Source organism: Spermophilus citellus, assembly GCF_964194105.1.
Source record: "Spermophilus citellus genome assembly, chromosome: 1".
Lineage (NCBI taxonomy): Eukaryota > Metazoa > Chordata > Mammalia > Rodentia > Sciuridae > Spermophilus > Spermophilus citellus.
Genome location: NC_138182.1, coordinates 12,131,914 through 12,147,788, shown reverse-complemented (window position 1 = coordinate 12,147,788; position 15,875 = coordinate 12,131,914). Strand labels below are relative to the sequence as shown.

The 15,875-nt window shown below is 47.6% G+C and overlaps 1 protein-coding gene across 2 annotated transcripts in view; it reads left to right on the top strand.

Moving 5' to 3' along the window:
- UBAC2 (UBA domain containing 2) overlaps positions 1–15,875 on the top strand; it is a 159,494-nt gene that overhangs the window by 120,936 nt on the left and 22,683 nt on the right. For both annotated transcript variants that reach the window (XM_081281050.1, XM_081281049.1), the window contains one exon: positions 221–466. In XM_081281050.1, the coding sequence (XP_081137176.1) occupies positions 221–466 (246 nt within the window). The remainder of the gene's footprint in view (positions 1–220; positions 467–15,875) is intronic.

The window sequence follows — 15,875 nt, the reverse complement described above, 5'->3', positions numbered from 1 at the left end:
TAATTTAATAAAAACAACTTTGTTTTACCAAGTAAATTAAATTTTTGTTAGTTTGTATTACTTAGTATTCTGCAATATAGTAGGGGTTTTGCTCATCACCTAACACTGCTAAAACAGAAAAATGCCATCTGAAATGTTTTACAGTTATAATTTCTATCTTAAATATATTCTTTAAAATGTGATTACATTTAAACAATCCAGCTGGACTTCTTTCTTTTAGATCTCGGGTCTGTGCTATGACCGAAAAATGTTGCAAGTTCACCAGGTGCTCTGCATCCCCAGCTGGGTGGCACAGTTCTTCTCTTGGACACTTGAACCCATCTTCTCATCTTCAGAACCCACCAGTGAGGCCAGAGTTGGGATGGGAGCCACAGTGGACATCCAGAGGCAGCAACGAATGGAGCAGCTTGATCGGCAGCTGATGCTCTCCCAGTTTGCACAAGTGAGGCGGCAGAGACAGCAGCAGGTAATTAATGGCATAAATACTCCAAGAGCAAACTCTCCCCTATGATTATGTATGTGACAGCAACTTCATTTTATTCCTATGTTTTGTGATGTGGATTTGACATGTTTCCAAATAGAACATTGGTCCTGATAGTGGTTATTCTTGGTTTTGTTTTGTTTTGTTAAGGTTAAAAAAAAAAATGGAGCTGAGTGATTGGTCAAACTGGACATTCTTTTCCACTTATATTAGATAGTCACTGTTTCTTGGAGAAACACCAACCTAGTTAACACAATAGGATATTTATCTGTGTTTATAATCTTGTAAAAGCCACAGTGTCTTCCTGTTAAAAATGCTACTTGTGTGCTGTGGATGAAGAACAAACGCAAAGCTTTATGATTTTCCTTGGTTAAGATGAGGAGAATGTGAAGATGAGAAAATTTTAGGGAATAACCAATGAACAAATCAAATAAGTGCCATGTTTTGTTAACCTTGTTATCAATAACCAGGAACTATTACACATGTATCAGTAAACACTGTAGTATCTAGGCAGTCTGATACTGCACCTGTCCTTCAGAGGAGCTCTTGCTCTGACACATCTATGACCCAGCACACTGGGTTCTTCACACCTTACCTCCACCTTCATCACCCTCCAGAGCAGCAAGAGACATGATTCTCTCCTGCTGGATCCCTGTCTCCTGCCAGCCTGGGTGCAGGTGGTAGGTCTGCAGGTGTCTCAGCAACCTGGAGAAGAGAAGTCAGCTCTGAAATCCTTAAAGGCCATTGTGGGCACAGGTCCTAGCATTTGGATCTGGGGTGGGAAGAAGGCATGGGAGAGCAAGAAGGCATGGGAGAGCGAGAGAAGCAGAAGTTGTCCCCTAAAGACATATTTGAATTTGAAGTGACTCTGGAGCATACCATAAAAGTACCCATGGTATGTTTAAGGATGGAGGACAGACATCTCTCTCGGAGCTAGAGGTACAGGTGAAGGAGTCAACTCTATATAGAAGCAAGCTGAGCAAGAGACTAGATGAGCTCTAAGGGAAGAACCGCAACCAAGGTGAACATGGCTGTAGGCGAAGCTTTGTATTTGGCAGGAGGAGGTGGATCCTGCAAGGAAACTGAAAGAAGAATGGAAAGATGGGCTGAGGACAGAGCTCAGTGGTAGAGCACTCCCTAGTTAAAAAAAAAAAAAAAAAAAAAACAGAAAGGGCAAAAAGTGTGCTCTAGTGGTACTAGATGGGGAACCCAGCAAGGCCTTCTGCTCATGTGTTCTTGGTCTGTGTACTTGTAGCTTTCCTTTCTCCCCGGACCCCTCTGGAATGAGGGTCATCAAGGGAGAAAGGAGAAAATGACCTTTCTAGGTTTTTTGGTTTGCTTTGAGGGGAGGGTATCAGTTTCTATAACCTGTTTTAGGGAAGAGAAATTCTAGTTTCTAATACTTGTTTCAGGGGAGAAGGAACAGGAGACAGGCTGACAGAAGGTCAGACTGATCTTACTTCTAGAGACCTTTCAATTCCTTCAATTCAAAGTACTCAGCACATCAAGGTGCCATGCTTTGGGATATCATGTTCTGAGCCCCAATACTCTTCTTTTAATTGTACCAGTTCTCTTTGATTAGGACTCGCATAATGACCTCATCTAACCTTAATTACTTCCTTCAAGACTCTGTCTTTAAATACAGTCGTGCTATGGTGCCGGGCTTCAGCATATGAATGCGGGAGGTTAGGGTTCTGTCCAGAACTGCCCCTTTCAGAGTGGAAAGGGCCCTGTTTGTTCTGGGGACATGGGTGTATTGGGTTGTGTGGTCTCTGTTGGTGCAGGTTGGATGCAGTCACCAGTGCAGCCTGGGTGACTGGGGCTGCTGCATAGCCTGCGTTCTGCCACCCTGGCTACCCTGTTCATGTGCCAACACTGGGATGCCAGTGACAGAGTTGCCAGGTCCCTCTGCTTGCCTGCTATTTGGTGCCTTTTCTGTGGGGGATGTCCACAGAAGGCGTTAATCTGTAAAACAAAGCCTTCATCCTTCCTTTGAGTTCCTTTAGGCCTGTCCACTTGCCTCTTCCACGGGTTTCCTTGTTCCACTACTGTCCAGTCCACTGACCAGCCCACAGAGTCATTGGCCACTTCCAGTAAATCCATGTTCCGCATATCATCACTTCAGGCCCCTTCTCTTTCTACACTAAGTGGCTGACTGTATGCGCCACCAGCTCTGCCCACTGGAGAATTTGCCCACCTTGCTATCTTTTGGGGACCCCGTGAATGGAGCCATAGTGTAGCCATGATCCCTTTCTACCAACTGTCAACCAGATTGGGCCATTGTTCTCTGTCACTTGGTCATCAAGGACCCACCAACCTGTGGCATAGGTGTGAGCTGGGCAAAGGTTTCAGGGCAACCAGGGAGGGCAATGTGGGTCTGGCATACCTGCCTCTGCAGCTCACCGTGCCCTTGGCCCCACCTTGCTGATTTTAGGTGCACCTTTGCATCCAGCAGTGGATATGTGCTGGGTCCACTTGGCCTACTCATTTGATGGGTCTCCCTCTGCAAACACCTTGCTTCTCTGGCCCTTGGACAGGCACTTGGTAGTGTAGCAGTTTTTTGCAGGAACGTAATTCTCTGCTATAGATGTGTGCCCTGCCCAGGATCCTCGGGGCCTACATGTGGCTTCTCCCTTGTGGTTGGCTACAGATGCCACAGTGTCTTTCTCCACTTCAGATATTTATAACACCACAGGATCTGCCAGATTGTCAGTTCAAGCCTCAGTGAATGAATACCCAAAGCCCGCCCTTCTGGAGCGTCCATTTTTGACAGCCACCTGGAAGCTACTGCCTCTCTTTGTGGCTCTTCCTATGGCTTCCCTCCACTCAGAATAGAACCATGCCATGTTTAGTTCTCAAGCATGTGCACACACAGTGGGTCTGAAGAAACTTTTACGTCCATCTCCTTAATGTTTCAATTGTATCTTTCTGTTTGTTTTAATACCCATGATGAATCTTTTATTGTAGGAAGCCTCAAATTGTTTCTCCATTTAAAATAAATCCATTATTTGTTTAAAAGCTGTTGGTTTTCAGATGTTTTTTAATAGAACCCAGAGGTTACATAGCATAGAGTTATTCAGTTACTAATTACTATATATTAAAAATTACTCATTCCCAGTCTTTAATTTTGAGCACTCAAAATAACCTGGCAGTCTGTTCCAGGGGGGTCCTTGTGGGTCTTTGCCTGCATCTGTCCTCTTCCATCTCCTTCCAGCAGCTCCTCAGCTGCTCCCTGTTGCCCTCTGCATGCCCATTCCCCATGCCTCTCCCTTGGTTCTAGGGTTGCAGTACAATTGCTTGAGAAGCTCTGACCAAGACTGGGGCACCCTGTGACCCAAAAGAAGTAAAGGACATGTCCTTCCCCTTAATGAGTTTGTGATCAATTCCAGTAAGTGTGGGCAGTGTGCTTGAAACACACGATCAATAGCAGAGTCACATGCGCTGCAGTGCCCTGGGAGATGCACCTTCCATGTGGACTGGTACTGTCCGAGCAGTTCCAGGGATGGGAAGCAGGGCAGGATTGGGATTGGGGGAGCACCTCACTCGGGGCAGACACAGCTGGAGTCAGCATGGCAGTGACAATGCAGTTGTGGACAGGAAAGACTTCCAGGAGCCCTGATTGAGAGAAATGTGGCAGGTGTGCAGTTAAAGGTGGGAAATAACAGGGCAACTGATAATGGAGGGGTGTTGTTAAACCTGACAGCAGATTTTGGTTTTGACATTGGAGGCTGTGACAGTGGTTTTCTCTGTGGCAGTGGTAATAAAGGTAGGACACTTGCTTCAGAAATCTTGGTTTCATTTCCATGTATAAGGTGGATGGGAGAAGGCAGAGACCACAGAGGAGGTACCACAGAGGAGTCCAGCTCTCAGATAGAGGACGGTGATGGTCTTTATCAAGCTCTCTTGCCCTGTTTCCTCCTGACAGGCTGTTTCCAGCCTACAATCCTCCACCTGCTCAGCTCTGTACCACCCTCAGTGGGCGACCACCAGTCTATGGCCCTCACGATCTGTTCATTAGGCCCAGGGCTCCTGGATTTTGGCCTCCAGGCTGGCCCTGCCACTCCCTGGGCTCTGGACCTACTCGTCCTGTGCCTCCTGAGAGTGCCACAGGCTCTCACATTTACACTTTGTCTCTGCTTCTCACTCCACCCACAGGCCCAAACTGAGGCTCCACTGGAGACGTCTCACACATGTGCGTCCATCGCCCTCTCTCCCCCCTACCCCCCCACGCCCCTACCCCGTTAAGTCCCATGGCATCTCCTCCTCGGTGCAAGCCAGTCATCGCCCCCTCTCACCATCCGCATGCCATGGTCCAGACCCACGTCATCATTTGCCTGGGTTCCAACAGAAGCCTCTGCCCCATCTCTGCTGTAGCCTTGCTTTCCTCCCCGACCTGTCCCCAGTCCAGCAGCCTCCAGCAGCCTCTGCAACACCAGCTTTCGCTCCGCTGACACCCTTCAGTGGGTCTCCCTAGCTGTCGCGCCCCTGCCTGCTTTTGAGCACATCTCCTTTTAGCCCCTGTGCAGCTTGCAGCCAGCCATGCTGAGCTGTTTGCACTTGAGCATGGCTGCATCTTGCTCTACACTCTCTTGCCTTCACACCTGCCCTTTTCTCAGCCTGGAACAAACTTCTGTGCAACCTCCTTACTCCACCCCACATCACAGACAGTTTTTGCTTACCACACTTCCATTCCCTCCACAGTATTCCTCACAAATAGCCCCTCCTCTGGGAAGCCCCTGACAGCCTCCCCCTGGGATGCTGAGGCTCCTCTGTCCACAAGCCCCAGCCTGACACCATGCATTGACTTCCCTGCCCCTCCCAGCATGGCTGGAGATGATGAGGCTGTTTTTCTTTGTAGCTCCAATGTGTAAATAATGCTGGGAAGTAGTAGGAGCTCAGTAAATATTTGGGAACTTAATGAGTAAATATGTGAACAATAAATATTAATAGAATTACTTCTTGTCCTGAGGGTAGCTTAATACAAATGAGCAGGGTGGGGACAATACAGTGTCCTCTGCAAGGATGAGTAGGAAGGACAGACCACGCTATGTTCAGGCAGTATGAAGAGGAAGAAGAGGAGCCTGAGCTGCTGAACAGAAACCAGGAGCTCAGTGACCAGGGGGCCTGCAGAGCAGGTGGGGTGCAGGAAGAAGGGTAGGTGCGCCACCTCCCCCAAAGTCCCACACAGATGGGGAATGGGAGAGACCACCCGCTTCCTCTGGGAAGGGGTTTCAGGGAAGGGGTGGGTGTCACGAAGTACTGCAGAACTGCTGGCAGAGGAAGGATGGGTGTCTCTCCTGCTCAAGGTAGCCACCTTACTCCAGCACAGCCGGGTGCTTACCCCGTGTTCATTACGGTAACTTTTACTGCAAAGCAGACTTGACCTTCACTCCTGAGAGTGTTTCTGTTCAGCTGTGTAGCATCTGCCATTTCAAGCTCTGAAGAACTGTGACCAGTGTGACAACTCTGTAGGCCTCCTCTTCTCTGTGGCTAGGGTCTTACGTTCATCAAGCCCAGCAGTGTGATGATGTTCCAAGTATGCTTTGACTTCTCACAGATCTTTCTGGACACTTCCACAAGGGGTTACTATTCAGTAGCTTTTGGCCAATTATCTCATGGGCAAGTAGCATTGTAAACGGGGCCTACCAACAAATATTACCACATCTGTGACCTCGCTGTCTCCACATCACAGTAGCTCCCTTCTGGAGATGGATGCAGAGACCCTTATCAGGTATGCTAACTCTGCTCTCTGGCTCCTTGCCCCTGGACTCACACCTCGCCTCAACAGTGGCTGGCTGCATAGTGGGTGACCCCGCAGAGTCACTTTGGTACTTGCAGCTGAGGATCCTTTTTCTACTGCCGAGCCATCACATGACTTTTCATGCTTGTGTGTTTAACTTGTCCAGCAGCAGCAGCATATGAGCTCTTGAAGCTCAGGAACCTTGTGTCTTACTTCCTGGCATCTCAGTTCTGATGCTTTGTGCTGCCCTAGCCAATACATGAGACGATGCCCTGGCCTCCCAGAAGTTTGAAGCTGCTGGGGAGGGTGAGGAGGTAAGTAAGGAGCAGGTCTCTACTGGAGTTTGTGTGCAGCCCTGAAGCACAAATGTGGGTGTGGCAGTTCTCCCTAGGGGGCTCTTCATAGCCCAGCTGGGTTGGGGGAATCTTGGGGGAAACAATACTGGGGTCCTCAGTTCAGGCACAGATCACCCATGAGGAAAAGCACAGGGGCCCAGAACATCTGTGGGCACAGCAAGGAATTGCATTTGCTTAAGATCTGGGGTGGCTACAGAAGAGGCAACGAAAGATGAGGCTGGGAATAAAGCAGAGGCCAAGCAGAGGGGGTCTAACACCAGGCTCAGGACTGTGTTTTCTTTTATCCTGCAAGAAGCAATGGGCTGTTGAGGCCTTTGGAGCTGGAGAGCGTACGGTAGGCTTGTCTTTAAGAAAGATTGCTTTGGCTGTACTGGGTGGATTGCGAGGGTGATGCTAGAGGAAGAAGGGCAGCTGCTATGATGGAGGCTCTTTGTATCCTTAGGGTATCGTGCTGATGAGCTTGAGCTTGCTCAGCAGATCATGGAATGACCAAGTCAAGGTTTGCAGACCCAAGTCTCCTGTGAAAACACCTGCAAGGTGACCGAGCTGCAACTGCTTCCGGGGCTTCCAGTGCCTATTTCTCATGTTGCTGGTCATGATTGGAGAAACCCTGGGGTGCTGTGATATAAGAAATATATATTTGAACAACTAAAAAAGAAATATATATATTTGATCTCTACTCTAATTCCTGCACACAGCACCTAAAACCCTTGGAATCTCTATAGAGATCAGTGTCTTTTTGTATCCTAATGTGAGACTCAGGGCTCACGCCTCGCCCCAACAGTGGCTGGCTGTATTTTGGGTGACCTCACAGAGTCACTTTGGTACTTGCAGCTGAGGATCCTTTTTCTACTCAAGATGTGGAGCTGGTTGCCAGGGGAACCAGTTTTGTGATTAGAGAGTTGAAACTTTCAGCCCTTCTCCCACCTGCCCTCACAGGGAGAGGGGCTGAAGGTGGAGTGGATCAGTGGCCGCTGATTTAATCATCCAGGCCTTCGTAGTGGTGTCTCAATTAAAAACCCAGAAGGGTGGGATCCAGAGAGCTGAACACATGGGAGTTCCTGGAGTTCCCCCAGGGAGGGCGTAAAGCTCATACCCGTCCCTCGGCCTTGCCCTGTGTGTCTCTCCGGTCTGGCACTTCATCTATAGTCATTGTGATGTCCTTGATAATAAATGGATAAACATAAATGTTTCCCGAGGTTCTCTGAGCTGTTTTAGCAAATTAATCAAACCTGAGGGGAGGGTCATGGGACCTGTTTATAGCTAGTAGGCCAGAGACAGGCAGAAAACCTGGGGCTTGGATTCACATCTGAAATAGGGATAATGTGGTAGGACTGAGCCCTTAAACTGTGGGTCTTACGCTAACTCCTTGTAGACAGTGGTGGTGTCCACTGGAGAATTGCTTGGGGTGTGGGCAGTTCCCCTGCCCAATGCATCCAATGTCATAAGCATCATGCTGACTGGTGTGTGAAAGGATCAAGGAAAACTGCTTGGTTTGTTTCCTTCAGGAACTCAGATGTTCATAGTATAAAGCAGCATAAGAAAAGCTTAAAAATTAGGTAAAATTACTTTATAAACCAGAGGGATTTATCAAGTTATAGATCATAACTTAGATCAAAACAAGTTTTTCATAACTTAGACATTTGTTTTGTGGCTCCCAGGAAGTTTGAGAGGTAGTCCTGATTTGGGAGCTAAGCTGATAGTTATTCTTAAAAAGTTTTAACTTACAAAACAAGGGTTAACACTAAGCCAAAAAAAACCTGTTTTTGCATAGTCTGAAGCTAAGAATAGTTTTTTACATTTTAAATTAAACATATGTACCTATATAATAGCCTCAATGTTGCCTTCTGGTCCTCAGAGCCTAAAACATTTACCATCTAACTCTTTACAGTAAAAGAAAATGCCAGGATCTTCTCTGGAAGATTATGTAGCCAGCAGCTTTCAAAGCAATTTCTTGCTGGGAAGTCTGAACTCTCTGGGTCTTGGTAATCTGTTACTCTTGTGAACCACCCTTTTTTCTGTTGGCTGATGAAGAAAATGTCACTATATATCACAACATTGAGTTGAGGATAAAGCTTACCCTAAGGTATTCCTGTAACATCTCCATTTATGTTAGAACAGAACTAAGAAGAAACCCACCCTGAATCGACCATGCTTGAGCCCTGTGGGAAGATTGCCACAAGCATTGTGTCTGCTGGTGTCATCTTGGCCCCTTCGCTGCCTCGGCAGCCCCACGTTTCCTGGATGAGTCCAGCTGTTTTCAGTGATGAGCAGTCTGTTACACCATAAGCCCAGAAGGTGTCAATGCACTGTTCACACATGCAGTTCAGTTATTTTTTCAGCATTTGAAGTCAATTAGCTACATTCTGTCACCTGCCCTTAGTAGCATTTTGTGGCTGTGAAAATTGTTTCTCTCTTTACCCAACCCTGGCAACAGTTGTTACGTACCATCTGAACGTCCATCATTATGAGTCACATCTGCCTTGCACATTATAAGAGATCCTATCATTAATCAAGTATTGGTAACTTAATAAAATATTTCTAGTGTATGAAAAGTGATCTCAGGTCCTCAGTTTTGTTGTTTTCCTGATTCAGGGGATTAAACCCAGGGGCACTTTACCACTGAGCTGCATCTCCATCTCTTTTTTTTTTTTTTTTTTTTTTTTTTTAAAGAGAGAGTGAGAGAGGAGAGAGAGAGAGAGAGAGAGAGAGAGAGAGAATTTTTAATATTTATTTTTTAGTTCTCGGCGGACACAACATCTTTGTTGGTATGTGGTGCTGAGGATCGAACCCGGGCCGCATGCATGCCAGGCGAGCGCGCTACCGCTTGAGCCACATCCCCAGCCCTCTTTTTGTTTTTTATTTTAAGACAGGTTCTTGCTAAGTTGCTGAGGTTGAAGTTGAAATGTAAAGTTCATTGGCTTTTAATATATTCACAGAGTTGAGTAACCATCACCCCCATCAATTTTAGAACATTTTTAGTACCTTGTAAAGAAATTATGTCCCCATTAGCAGTCACTCCCCAGTTTTCCCAGTCCCAGGAGACCTATGTGGATTTGCCCATTCACAGTGTTCCTTGTCCAGGGGCGTGGGCGCTAGCTGGTCGTTATGACTGGTTTCTTTCACTTTGCATCAATTTCAAGGCTCGCCTATGTCGCAGCAGGCGTGATTTGCCCTCAGCGTGTTTTAGGGAACAGGATTCACTTAGCAGAGCTTTGTGCTGGCCGGTGCCATCCCTCTGCAACATTTGTGGCTTTACCCCATTGCCTTGCTTTCTGAGGAAGCTTCTTGTTGCTCTTGGACCTGCCAACACTGATATTCCCATTAGTATCTATTCTGCAAGTCACAGGAGTGCCCACCATGTGCTGGGCCAGGTTCTGGAGAGTGCCTCAGGGATCCAGGCAGCAGGATCCTCCCTCTCCCAGGGCTGAGAGGAGAAAGAGGAAGGTGTCAGGAGAGCTCTTCTGGGAGAAGCTCCTAACCCAGCCAAGGAGAGTCAAGAGAAGCGTCTGGAGGAAGCACCAACTGGGAACACCTCTACCTGCGCCTGCATGCGAGCGTGCGCGCATCACAGAGGAATCCCAAGGGAGCAGACCCTCTCCCATCTCCAGCCTGGAATAACCACAGCAGCCTTGGTGACAGCGAGTGGCTTGTGGCATGCTTCTTAGCACTTTTCCTTTTTTGCTGAGCTCTTTCACTTTTTGATGCGATCTGATTTGAAAACCATTCTTGTCAAGTTGCCATGCTGCTTTGTCAACAGAGTAGTCTAATCAGTGAGCCTAGTCCTTTTATGACTCTTTACAGCGCATGTAAGTGTAGCATCAGATGTGGAATAAGTTACTAGTGTTTAGTCGATAAAAATCTGCAATCAAATGAAAATCAGGTGCAAGAACTCTGTTTTTCAAGTGAGGTTAAAGCTAAGCTGTTTATCTAGTCTCTTCCCTCCTTGCAGAAACTACTCTTATGTCTGGTGCTTTTGTAGTTGTTCATATTGGCCTTTCTGACAAAATTCAGCACAGAAAGATAGGCTCAATCTAAATTCTAATCCTTTTCCAAGACTGACTCATTAAGTGACCTTGAGAAGATCATTTCTATTTTCCATCCTGCTTTGGTGTCTTCATGAGAAAGAAGAGAGTGGTATAATCTCATGATATGTAAAAAAAAAAAAAAAAAAAAAAAAGCAAATGTAAACGTACACTACATTTTAAAGATAAAAATTGTAAGAAATTCTAATTCTTTTCCTGATTTTTCCTTTGACCACTTATTAATCCTTTGAGCACTTATTAAAACCTTGAATGAATTTACAGATATACTGTGATATTTTAGAAAAATCATCCTCATAATCATTTTGTGAAATTTTTTCACCCACCCCCCAAAAGGCTTGTGTATGGGTATTCAAAACCAGAAAACATTTGTAATGGAGAACAGTCCATTGGGGTATGTGTTAGTGTCTGAGGCAAAATCCTTCCTGTGTCCCCATCTGGGAAAAACCCTGCTGCCACCACTGCTCAGGTTCTGAGCCCACAGCTTGGAGCTATGGTGACTGACATGGTTTTGTGAATAAAGCTTCCAGAAGCCATGATTTCCCAGAGTCATGCGCCATGGCTTCCTATCAGATATGACAGCACAGATGAGCTGTACCGAGATTTGTTCCGATCCTCCTGATGAGGCAGTTGAGGTGCACAGGTTGTGTCTGTTCCCGGGGTGCGGCACAGTAGTGTTCAAGCTGCCTTAGGGCCAAGGGCACTGCCCCGCTTTGTCCCCACAGCAGCCTTCCTCAGGCACACTGCCCGCTGCTGCGGTTCTGGTAGGGTCAGGGCACCCGAGGAGCTCAGGTGTCACTGGAGGTCCACATGGACGTGATAACACCTGTGAGCAGCTGGGTAAAGATGGAGGGGTCACACCCACTGTCCATCTAGGGGCTCCACCTGCTGCCTCTGCAGGGGACACAGGGCTCCTGCCACCTCAGCAGAGACCTCTTTTTGAGAGATAACTGCTTGGCTTTCAAGATGCTCTTCAGGGAGCTGGGGATATAGCTCAGTTGATAAGTGCTTGCCTCGCATGCACAAAGCCCAGGGTTCAATCCCCAGCACCGCAAAAAAGACTTACTCTTCAATATACTGGCAAGAAAGAGGCAGCTTGAACCAGTTCGAGGATTGTTGACTCCAGCTTCCCATTTTGTAGATGAGAAAACGTAGACTCAAGACTTCTCTTCAGTGTTGAATTGGCAGCTTGACTATGTCCTGTAGAAGTTGGGCAGAAAAGGAGAACCGGGAGGATGGGAATAGCTGAAGCCATTGACACGCATGAAACAAGAGCTGGGTCTGCACCAGCGGGTGAGAGGACAGTCCCGGGGAACCGGGGAGGGCAGTCCCAGTCTACAGGAAGTGGGAACACAGAGAGTGGACGGCACATGCTGAGGGGAGGTGAGAAGTCGTTCGGCAGGGGCTGGTTTGGGCAGAGCTTCAGTATAGCACAGAATGTTTTAGACATGCTGCTGTAAGACTTTCAGTCGAGGCTGTGGCATTGCGAGAGGCTTATGGTGCAGTTCGCCAGCAATGCTGTGCAGAGTGGACTGGGGGACAGGAGCAGTGACCATGTCATCCAAGAAGCCGTGGCATAAACAGAGGAGGACCCCCCACCCCCCCACTCCCACCAAAAAGGAAAGATGAGCAGTCTTTGAGAGTTGGGGGAATTTTTGTGCAGAGCATGTGGGCCGTGCTGGGCTGATGGAAGCTGGGAAAGCTGATGTGTGCCCTGGCGTGTGGCTTGCTGAGGGTCGAATATGGGAATGAGAGCCAATCCCCCAAGGCACAAAAATGGATGAACTCTCTGGGGAGTTGATACAAAAAGAGAGGAAATCTTGAGTAATCCTCCATCTCATTTTTAATAATGAGTTTCACCTCCTCTTGTGTCAAAACATTTACTGGTAACAAATATCAGAACTCATTTTAATTTTGATTTGCATTTAATAATATTTTGTAGAACTAAGGGGAAAAAATGACCAAAAATTTGGTAGATGAAGGAAAGAAAAACAAAGGACATGAGGCAAAGTCGGCCTTGTACACGCTGAGAGGTCACCTTGATTCCCACGGGTTAAGGGGAGCCATATTGAACCCTCACCTTGTGCAGTCCTCACGTGACTTGTGTTCAGCATCACGAGCGTGTAAATCAAAAGAAGGTAGTACAGCAGCCCGAAGACAAGGAACTGTTGTGACCTTCCCATGCCAGATGGCCCCAAACCAAGCTGGGACTGTGGGAAGCTCCTGGACCCCTCACTCCTCCTCAGCCAAAGACTGAGCACTCCCTTTCCCTACCAGAGCCAAACCCATCTCTGATCCTGACAGTCTGCATTGGAGGAGAGGGGTCAGCTGGCCAGCCTTTTCAAAACTAAGCCCCGGAGCACTCACCAGGTGGCTCAGCCTGTAGTGTGCTCAGGGCTTCTCAACTGTGACAGCCACCTGCCAGGAAGGCTCAGCCCCTTCCTCACAGGAGGAGCCCAGAGGGCAGGGAGCCACAGACATGTGCCCAATGCCTGTGGCCAAGGTGAATGACCAGGCTGAATTCGAGTCCCTCCCCCTTATTACAGTGACTCCCCACCCAGGAATTTACCAGGTCCCCTGCTTGTCGAATCAAAGGGAATATATATATGTGTGTGTGTGTCTCAGATTTTCAGCTGATGTTGAAAATTATTTAACCTGACTTTAAAATGGTCCTCTTGTCTTGGGAGAATGTTCAGTGTTCAGCCTCCTAAGAGAAATGTCATCAGTCAAAATAAACAAGACCAGGGACACATTTGCCACCTGTCACACAATCAAAAAGTCCTTCACTGGGACTTGTGAGTTACATTCTGGGCTGTGGCACAGCTTTCTGATAGACCATCTAGAGGCGTCCACACACCCCCTCTCCTCTCTGCTACCCCAAATGCAGCCCCTAGAATAGTGCCTGTGGCTCTGGCCCTGCCCATCCAAGGATGGAGTGGACAGGGAGGCCTGTGACCTCGAGAACTCTAGCTGACTGGAGCAAGACAGAGGAAGGAGATCCGAGCCAAGGGCTGCAAAATCATCGGATACCCTGCCTCCCAAGTCAGAGGCCTTGAGGCCTGAGCTGCAGGATGTGCCGTCTCTGGATCTCCCGGCTGTGGAAGCTGCCTTTGGCTTCTGTTTGCTGAGAACACGTTTGATCTGAAGGCTCTCGGCCCCCAAACTGGCCAGCAGAATGAACCACACCAAAAGGTGACAGAGCTGTAGACTTGCCTGGGGTTTTGCTCAGGCTAGTGTCCCCCAGTATATTATTTCCTCCAATACCTGCCCAGAATCTGCTGGGCAGCACAGAGATACAACATGGTGTTCTGTGGTGCTGGGTACAAATGTGAGGGCCGTGCTGCATGGGGCATGCTGAGAGTCACGCTTCTGAGTTTTTCTCCTAAGGCTCACGTTTTTAAGGCATTACCAATGAAATAAGGTTTTCAAACAGGAAATAGGATTTCTTCTGAACCTCTTATCATCCCTACTAAGTCTCACCGAGGCGAGGAGCACTCTGTGGTGTGTGTGGGGCAGTAGTGGGCTTTGTTTTCCCTTTGTTTTTTAAAGGTTTTGCCAGGAAGCCTTTGCTGATCAGTAGGCTTCGGTGACTCTTCTTTGCACCAGTGGCATTTATTACTAGTTCTAACAAGGCACCTCTCACCTAGTCCTTAATGTGCCTCCTGTTCCGTTTCTAGTGTTCGTTTGTTCTGTCAACTCAGCTAAGCTCTTTCAGAGCTGTAGGAAATTAGTCACTTCTCTGGGTCATAACCCTCTTCACTTGGCCCCAGGACGACACGCTGTACACAGAAGATAAATGAATGAAACTGAGCACATTCATACTTACCTCCCAAGCTGCAGCTTCCACGGAGCTTGGGAAGAGGTGCAGGGAAGTACAGGTGAGCCCCTCCCACGAGGAGCTGCCCTCCTTGGCCTTGATGTCAGTGGTTCTTGTAACAGTTGGTCTGGTGTGAGAAGGAAGAGAGGCCTATGTTCTTTAGGAATGTTTCAGAGCTGGGCACCCAGCAACTTTGGAGGGCAAGGCATGAGAATCACAAGGTCAAAGCCAGTCTCAGCCATTTAGCAAGACTCCATCTTTAAAAAAAAGAAAAGGGCTGAGGATGTAGCTAAGTGGTGGAGAGCCCTGGGTACCAGCCTTTGCTTTGTGAGCCTCCTTGCCTATCCTTCCCAGCCCGTCACTGACCTGTCACCTGGGTCTCCGTACTACAACTCACTGAGGCCTTTGCTAAGAAAACCTTGTAGAACAGAACTCAGCAGTGTGCTTTGCTGCATGTTGTCCATTCATTTATCCACTCTGCAGCAGTTTCCTGAGAACCTACACTGGCCAGGTCACACACTAGGTTGGGTTTCCACACAAGACAGGTGGATAGTCCCAGCCTCATGATCCCACGTGAGAGGCCAGGCCACATGCAATTGAAGTAAGACGTGCTGAGTGCCATCCTCAGAAAGGTCTAGGGACGTGTCAAAGCATATGGGAGGAGCACCTAACCCCAACTGTGGGAGCAGAAAGGGTGAAGTGGGGTGTGAGAAAGGCCTCTAGAAGCAGGAGGCTGGCAGGCACTGGGGAGAATTTCAGTTGTGTCCTAAAAGCAGTGGGACTTGCTGAGTAGCACCAAAGAAGGATAGCTGCAGCTGTGGGAAAAGACTCACATGCTGCCCCTTCTTTTCTACTTACCCGTGGAGGCAGGATTTCATATACTTCAATAACCAAGTTACAACAGAAGTGAGTGCAGAAGCAGATGCAAAAATCCAGCTATTTTCTATTCAGACATTAAAGAGATTTTCAAAAATAAAAAACAATGCCACTTTTCTCAGTAGTTCCTGTTCTGGTAGAGAAAACATCATTTTTTTTAATTAAAAAAAATAAGTTAGCAAGTAAGAGGCCTGTGTTTGTTAGTCAATAAGTATTTTTATAAATTAATAAGAAGGCAGTGGGAGGCTGTTGGTGGGTTTTTAAGTAGAGAGGAACATGATGAGATTTGTATCTTTGGAAATCACTCTGGAGCCACCCCTGCCCTTGACAGTGGTCTAAAACATCTGGGGGTGGGGGGAGAGGGGAGGGAAGACAAGGGGATTGAGAAGGTGTGTAAGAGTTAGAAGTGACAAAGCCTGGCGGTGGGGCCTATGCAGAGGATGGATGTAGGTATGACTCCCCAACTCCGAGGACACAAGAAGACAGGGGATTGAAGGTGAGTTTGGTTGAAGACACATCCATGTCTCTGGAATATTTAGATGGAAGTGTGTCCATGGAAAGT